The 8,435-nt window shown below is 37.8% G+C and overlaps 1 protein-coding gene across 1 annotated transcript in view; it reads right to left on the reverse strand.

Annotated features, from left to right (window-relative positions):
* The window catches only part of wdr27 (WD repeat domain 27), a 32,766-nt gene extending 25,038 nt beyond the window's left edge, over positions 1 to 7,728 (reverse strand). Inside the window, exons 1-12 of the mRNA XM_017412788.3 lie at positions 7,448 to 7,728; positions 7,126 to 7,267; positions 6,712 to 6,836; positions 6,359 to 6,472; positions 6,214 to 6,265; positions 5,885 to 5,955; positions 5,682 to 5,796; positions 5,505 to 5,607; positions 3,727 to 3,815; positions 3,111 to 3,175; positions 2,913 to 3,025; positions 2,304 to 2,377 (exon numbers count right to left, since the gene is read on the reverse strand). Coding sequence (XP_017268277.1) covers positions 2,304 to 2,377; positions 2,913 to 3,025; positions 3,111 to 3,175; positions 3,727 to 3,815; positions 5,505 to 5,607; positions 5,682 to 5,796; positions 5,885 to 5,955; positions 6,214 to 6,265; positions 6,359 to 6,472; positions 6,712 to 6,836; positions 7,126 to 7,267; positions 7,448 to 7,585 — 1,201 coding nt within the window. The 5' untranslated portion in view covers positions 7,586 to 7,728. The remainder of the gene's footprint in view (positions 1 to 2,303; positions 2,378 to 2,912; positions 3,026 to 3,110; positions 3,176 to 3,726; positions 3,816 to 5,504; positions 5,608 to 5,681; positions 5,797 to 5,884; positions 5,956 to 6,213; positions 6,266 to 6,358; positions 6,473 to 6,711; positions 6,837 to 7,125; positions 7,268 to 7,447) is intronic.
* Positions 7,729 to 8,435: the final 707 nt, after the last annotated feature.

An 8,435-nucleotide genomic window follows, 5' to 3' on the forward strand; every position in this document is an offset into this window, starting at 1 on the left:
CTGGTGAGGATGCCTCCTGGACGCCTCCCTGGTGAGGTGTTCTGGGCACGTCCCACCGGGAGGAGGCCCAGCGGAAGACCTAGGACACGCTGGAGGGACTATGTTTCTCGGCTGGCCTGGGAACGCCTTGGGATTCCCCTGGAGGAGCTGGCCCAAGTGGCTGGGGAGAGGGAAGTCTGGGTCTCCCTGCTTAGGCTGCTGCCCCCGCGACCCGACCCCGGATAAGCGGAAGAGAATGGATGGATGGATTTTATAAATACTAAATTAACAAATGCTCTAAATTAAACCTAACAAAACTGAAAAAAAAAACCTTCAGAAGTTTAAAAAAACAAAAGATCTAACTTGACTTTAATGTTTTGCTTTTTTCCAGTGTATTGTATAAAGTTGGTCACTGGAAGAACAGTAGCTTTTGAAATGATTACATGTTCTAAAACAAAAAAGCTCTTAAGGTTAAATATCGAATTACTTGGTAATAATCACTTGGAATTTCTTACCAACCCAATCGACATCCTGCTGATAGAAAATGGCTGTTTAGTTTTATTGGGCTGTAAAACTCATAATTTATGCTGACTTTACATTAGACAGTATTTGAAACACAGTAAGAGTCTCAGTCAAATTTCCACATGGTCACATCTGCTTAAAATCACAGCAGTTTGCTATGTAACTCTCTTATAGCAATCATTAGGCAAGATTAATAGCACTAAAGTCTATCAAGCGCAAAACATCAGCATCTGTTGCAACTGTGTAGAAGATCTGCAGTCCTGCTGTATGAAGTCTGCAGATTAAACCACCAAGTCTGCACATGACAAAGACAGTCTGTGGACCAGACAAAAAAAGAAGAGAGTGAGAATAAAAGTTAAAAGGTATCAGTGGCCTCGACAGCATAACAAACATAAAGCCCAAAGTAGACGGCTTATGTTAGCATCTGTTCAGTGTCTATATTTGAGGACAAAAACATCTATAGGATCTTATCATTTAGATCCTACAGATTACAGAAGAACTGAAGCAATAAAATTAACTCCCCACTGCTAATTCTGTTACTTTTTCTTAACGTTCTTCACGTTTCGTCTCCTGGGAATTTTTGAGGCAACCATACAGAGATTCTTTTCACTCCTGGTTGAGATTTTATTACAGGACAAGCCTGACAAACAACGGATGTGAACATATTCTCACCTCAATGAGCTTCTGAGATGAAGCAGATAGTGGGTGCATATGATGCACAAGCACAGCACATTTTTAGAGAAGTCATATATCGATTACAGTTAAGTGACCAACTTCATGGTCACAATTAACACTGGCAAGCAGAAGCCTATACCATATGAACTGTGATGTATTTTTATGGTAATAAAACAATGCAAGTTGTATTACTATTGTGTCTTTACATCCTACACATCAGGTCTTTAATCCTTGCAACAGTGCTCAGTAATGTACTGTATATCACACAAATGTAACAGCAGTGTATTACCATTACTGTGACATGGCAGCAGTTTCCAAATCTGCACTCACAGCTCCTTCAGACTCATGCCAGACTTCCAAAGGAGGAACATTTTCCTTTCCAGGAGCCTCGGGGGTTTATGGTGTAATTTGTCTACAGTTCTGCAAATATCTTTAAGAATACAGAGGTGCATGGGGGAGCACGGCAGACTAGCCTGTAAATGTTTGTGGTTTTTTGCTCCGATGCTACAGTCACACAGCACTTCTCAGTTACGCAGAAGATCCCCTACATAGTCTGGCACGGACAAATCCCTCTACTCCAGCTGTGGGGAGTCAAACCAGGATTGGCTTTCTCAGCACTAACTCTCTGCAAGAGCAACAGTAATCCTCCGAGTCCTCTATGTTTCCAGCAGAATCTTTTTTCAAACTGCCAAGTACCTATGATGCACCCAAAAAAACATAATATACGAGTCCACTACTGCAACAAAAACAATATGTTATGGTGATTTGGGAGAATTAAACAAATAAAGCTACTCTATGGAGTTTTTATTTATGATGGAACATGTAAACATTCGAGAATGCAATAATGAATGCTACATCAACACTCATTAAAACACCAGCAGTGGAATCTTATCTGTCATTTTTACAGATAATGATGAAGCATATGTTGTCATATATGTTATATAGTTCTTGTATCAACCAGTCTTTAAACACAATTCAAGAGACCTTCTGCAGCCAACCTAAACAAAAAAGAGCCAGCAAGGGAGTTACCTAAAAAGTCATCATTAAACTACTGTTGCTTTCATTATATTTTCTGTGCGTGACTAAACCAAGTGAATGAGTTTTTAGACAGCTAAAAGGCTGCTAACCTTTCTTTTTAGGATAGTTGGGTTCCTTCAACTTTAACTCAGCATTCAGAGGTGATTCAGGCAGTGGAGCAGAACTAAAAACAAGGAAACAGGAAAACAGGGGGGACAGAATTACTGGAAGTTTAAGGGCAAAGCATTTTCCACCGGTATGGATTATTGGGCCCTCTAATTGTGGGCACCGTGATATAGCTGACTCATGAAAACCCAGATGGTATGGATGGTTATAATGAGGTGAGTAAATATGGAAATGTCAGCGTCAGAGGGCACTACAGGCAGGAGGCCAACCAAAAAACAAGCCACTCTCTTGTGTTTTACACTTATCCCGATGAGGTCAGAAAACCAGTGTCTGAGAATAAAACAACAAAGATCTGCAGAGGTGTTGGTTTTTCAAGGCGCATTATTTGTTTGTCTATTTTTTCTGCTGTTGATTTAAAAAAAAGAATCATTTTGCAAAAATAAATCACTTCACTCTGAAGTGTCTCAGTGCATGATTGTGGATTTTACTAACGCAGAAGTTTTTTAAGGAGAGTAAACAAAAAATATCTGTCTGTTTATAACTGCAAAATACTGGAGCATCACCAGATAGTTTTAATGAAACTCTAGGTTTACCTCGGGAACAACGAGAAACCTTCACCATCCTCCCTGACCCTCTGCAGGTTACTCAGAGAAATCTCCAGCAAGACCACGCACGGCGTAAACAACGAGCTGACTAAAACCACCGTCTGAGAGACAAAACATTGGGTCAGCAACAGTCAAATTCAAGGGACAACTTAGTGTAGCGTCGTAATCTTTAAAGGCATTACTCACAGAGTTATCACACCCTGAGCAGAGTGACCATGACCCAGCCATGGTGATGCTCAAGTCCAGATTATCTAGAAGAAAAAATCATAAATTAAGCTTCACAAAAAAAAACAACACTTCATATTAACAGATAGATTTGAAGAGTAAACATAAAAACACATTATGTTTAATACCATTAGAACATAAAACCTATAAAATGTTCAAAGTTAATTTTTTGTTGACACATTATGGCAGTTTTTAAATAATTAGTTGATTTTGTATATTATATTTCATTTAATGTGTTATTTTTTCCGGTTGCACAAGCTAAAAGGGGAATATAAGAAGCAAAACTTGTGTTTTTTTCTGGCATATTAAACAAGTTTCTGAGTAACTTCACATATGGAAATTGTGATGATTTTTTAAGGTTTTAAGGACATTATGCAAAGCATTGGCACAATTTTAAAAAAAAAGCTTGTAATGCAAAATGAGCCACTCAAAAAGTCTACGCAAACTAAAGATTTTGCTGAAATTTTTTGTCGTTGCATTGTTCCAGAAAGCCATGCCTTTTACATAAAGTTTTATATTTATCGCCACGTTTCAAAGAAAAAGCACAGCTGGAGGAGTCATACCACCAGCAGCCTACCTTTGAAATACAGCACCGTTTGGAGCTCTGAGGTAGCCAGATCCACCACGTACAGCCCATCGGTGCTTCCTATACAAAACCAGCTGTCTCTGCAGGGGCCCACACAGACACATATGGAAACCACGGTAATATGATTTCCCTTAAAAGCATTTTTTCATACCATTTGGGAAAAGACAATGAAACCACATACTAAAGAAAAACACACTGAGCTGAGCAAGTGGAAGGGCATCCACACCAGACTACAGACTTTTTTTAAAGTTTCCTTTCACTTCATGCAGGCTTTACTACATAAAGCATGGAAAATAAAAAAGTAAAGGCCTACAGAGCAGAGAGGAGTTTTGTGTTTCTATCCACTTCCTGCTTTGAGCTGCATGCTGAGAATATAATGTTGTGGACAATTACACTTTAGTGCATCATTACTTTCATGCTGACTGTCAGTTTCTGTACAGAACGGGACAATTAAAACCATTATGTCGGGATTTTTACCATTTTAATGTGATAATTGAGCCACTCAAATTGTTCCAAAGGTATAAGGTTTTATTTGTGGAAAAACTAAATCAAATTCAACCCTGCAGAGCCGTATAAAAGCAGAGCGATTAGAAAAAAATGGGTCAACTTATTTGATGTTGATGTAAACCTTTAACAAATACTTATAACGTTTTAGATTTTAACTGGCACCAATTGTCATGAAGCTGTTTGTGGAGTTTGAAGTAATTAAATTCACTTAGCTACATATTTCTTATATAAACCACCTGAATAAGAACTGATATTTCTTTAAAGGAAGCTGGTAACAAAGAGGTTGTGCACAGATATTATATTACAGATAATTTGCCCTTAAATCAAAACCTTCTGTGTCCACTAAGACTAAATATGATGAACGTATTGCTGTAGAAACGTGATTTTTCTCAGACAATGAAGAAATTAATACATATTTCATTTTTCTCATCAACTGAATTCAAACACTTTAAAAATACCTGCTTCCTGGCATAAAAAAAAAAGTTTTAATCAACTGAAACAGGTTCCTGTGGCGTTTTCTGTGTAAACATGAGTTATAATTAACCCCTGATGATTGGGTTTTGGAACAATAATGTCAGAATATTAAAGGCAGAAATAAACAATTACTTTGTTTTGTCATAACAGTACTGGTGCATTTGCTGCTATACAGTATTTCCCTGGGTCAAATACAAGATGTGGAAAAATGAAAAAAATAAAAAAATAAAAAGAAAGAAACTGAGTGCTTGAGAAAGGTTATAATAATTATGTTATCATGCTTTGCTTTAAAGTTATGATTCACAGCCACAAATAAGAAGAATCAGTTCTTTCTTGAGCTAAAGTTAAACAGATTATTTTTTTCAATCTGCAGCACATAAGAGGGATTTTTGCTCATATTATGTGATGTTCTGTCACTGAACATGGTTGACTAGTTAAAGTTCTTGCACATAATTCGACAAATGCTCATGATGACTCATTAGTTTGTCTTAAGAAGGCAATAAACCAGGGGTCTCCAATCCTGGTCCTCGAGGGCCACTATCCTGCATGTTTTACTTGTTTCCCTGCTCCAACACACCTGATTCAGTGGTTAAATCACCTCTTCATGTTTTGCAGAAGTCTGTTAATCACCCATTGATTCAAATCAGGTGTGTTGGAGCAGAGAAGTAAAACATGCAGGATGGTGGCCCTCGAGGACCAGGATTGGAGACCACTGCAATAAACAAACGGGCTCTTCAACATAAGGTTTGAACTTCTGCAGCTACTCCAGCTTTATTTTGTTTACTTACATTTTTTGGTCAGTACTGATGTCTATAAATGGGCCACATGAAGCCATTTGAACAACAGGTTTTGAAATCTCCACTTTTTCTGCCGCCGAGTGCTCGTCCGCCCCTGGAGAAAAGACATCCCAAAGATAACATACATGAGCAGATATTCTCATCACTACCAGTAGATGACAGCATTACCTGCTTGGAGGCTCGGATTCTTTTGGCGCCCTTGATGCCTTCGCTCCATCTTCACAAGATCCATTTTAGTCACCAGGTGGCACTTGTGGTCGTCGCCAAGAGAGAAGCACCATAACTAAAACGAACATGTGCCCTGAAGATATTAAAATGAACACAAATTTTTGATTTTGATTTTTTCAGAGACATGTGTTTTAGTTACTAACCTGTCCATCAGCTGAGCCGGTAATTAGGAGGCCGTCCTTCTCCACAAACAACACACTAAGCAGTGGAGATGCTAAAGAATCAAGTAATTTGATATTTTTAATAATTTGGTTATTTGACTCCCACACAGCTGCTTTTGTATAATAAAATAAGACTTATATATATATATATATATATATATATATATATATATATATATATATACTACAATACAATTTTGCCAGTGCCTATATATTTACATGTTAAACGGGAGGATACAGGCCTGTGTGTAAATCACTGAAGCTTTGATCAGAGACATTAATCTGCAATATTTAAAACATTCATTTCTTACCTGAAAGCACAAACGACTGGTATAAAACAGCTTTGGTTTCTAAATCCCAAACCTGAAAAGAAATCAGACAATGAGCTACTAAGTCAGATGATTTGTATATATTTATTTAGCAAACAAATGACCCAACGCACGCACGCAGCCTGACCTTAAAAGTGCGATCCTCCGAGGCGCTGACAAGAATATTTCTGTTCCAGGGACAAAACTCTGCTGATGTTAAAGGTCCCAGGTGGCCAGTCAGGGTACAAATCACCTCCTGTCTCTAATGTGGGAAAGAAATATGAGGTTTTGATTTTAAAAATGGGCATAGTAGATAGAAAAAAGGGCAATATTTCAACTATTTTACTTAGTTATTATAAAGCTATTGTTAAAGCAGTGGTTCAGAACTCAAAGGACTAACTAATTTATGATTGCAATTCTTTGTGGGGTGGTGTGCACAAGTTCTTGTCAGTTTCTGAGAAGTGTGTGTCAAGAAATATGTTTCTACAAGCCATCATGTACCTTAGAACTGAGAACATGTATGTTTGATCCTGAGCAAGCAGCCACTCGTTCATCGGAGAAACAGAACGAGAGATGGACAACATCACCCAGTAAAGTCCCGATAACTATCCCAGTTGCAATTTCACCTGCAAACAAATCCAACAGTCTTTTAAAATCATGCAGAAAAGAACAAAGCAGATCGGCACCTCGTGTCGTCGTATTTAACTGCGCCAGACTTGTGAAGGATTTAATCTAACATAGTCATAGTTGTAATCTGATTTAAAGCTGTTCCATGACATTACAAATTAGGGCCCTATAATTAAAAAAATGTTCAGCTCAGACAACTACCAAGTGCACTATGATTTTAATTTGACTTTAATGAACGACAAATAGTCTTTAGGATAGGCTTCTGCGCTAAAAAATATTGTGTCTTACCCTCTTGTGTTTTATTCTGGCACGTTTCAATATCCCAGACGATGATATAATCTGCAGAAGCAGAGCAGAGAAGAACAGGTCTGCTTCTTTTCCCAAAGGTCATGGCACCAATGTCACCATGGTGACCTGTTAGCAGCAGTGGCTGTGAAAAATAAACAACTTTAACCTACTTTCATTTGAATTAACATGGTACGTCACTGTATAACAACATCGTGAGGTTTGTATATTTTGATATATCTTGCTAAATCAGAAAAATACTGATAAAAACATAAAAGGTAAAAGTTTTTTTCTGTTCACACTTAACAGAATGCCAGTAACAAACCTTCTGTTGTGGGTCCATATTACTGTAAATAAGCGCTTCCTTTCCATTGAAAGGTATTCCGCAGTAAGAGTGACAACATGCCAGCTGCTGGTGTGACAGAAGTCTATCACAAGTCAAACTGAGCTTTTGAGTTATCATTTCTGCTCCTGTTAGATCAAAAATGGGCTTAATTGCAAAGTATAATGCAACTAAAATTCATTAAAAAATTTAAAGTTGCATTAGCCACATGCATCAGAATAGATGTAACCATATAAGCCGCTGAAGGCCCATGATTACAAATGTTACGGGTTGCTAGCCTAGACATTTAACACACGTCTACGGTTGCTAGGATACAAACAAACGGATTTCCGCTACATGCATAGATCGTCTATGAAAGCAGGCGTTTCCTCAGTCACATGCTTGGGTCGTGAATTGTTTCTTTCATGTTCCTGGCATTACAGATACACTTCCTTGCTTTATATCTTACAACATATTTTTTTAAAGGTAAAGAGCAAATTACGCATCTTCTGTGTAGACTACATTACCCCTGACGTATTTCAAAATTAGTTAGAGTGAGACAACTGGTTTAATTATGACACTTTTTAACTCCTCATTTCACCACAAGATGGCGGTCACGTTAAGCATATGTGCTGTTTTTGCACAGTACTAACTAATTTGGACTGTCGTCTTTTTGACCTTTCACATACTATCCACTTCGACATAGAACAAGGTTGACTATTTTAAATTATTATTTGCGGTCACTACTGTTGTATTTTAAAAAAAAAAGATTATTATTATTTTTTTTTTTTACAAAGCATCAGTAACTTCAAGTAAATTAAAAGCTCATTTCTGCCAAGTAAATGACTTTAGAGGACACAAGTTCTTAAGTAGATCATCCTGTTTGAATGGCTAATGTTAAGCTTGAGTTGTAAGGAGCTTCTGGGAAGTGTAGTCCTAGTCGGAGCTGCCGGATATGACGTATGTGTTGGGTAGCTAGGTAGCTGGGTGT

The sequence above is a fragment of the Kryptolebias marmoratus genome, linkage group LG22 (genome assembly GCF_001649575.2).
Source record: "Kryptolebias marmoratus isolate JLee-2015 linkage group LG22, ASM164957v2, whole genome shotgun sequence".
Taxonomy (NCBI): domain Eukaryota; kingdom Metazoa; phylum Chordata; class Actinopteri; order Cyprinodontiformes; family Rivulidae; genus Kryptolebias; species Kryptolebias marmoratus.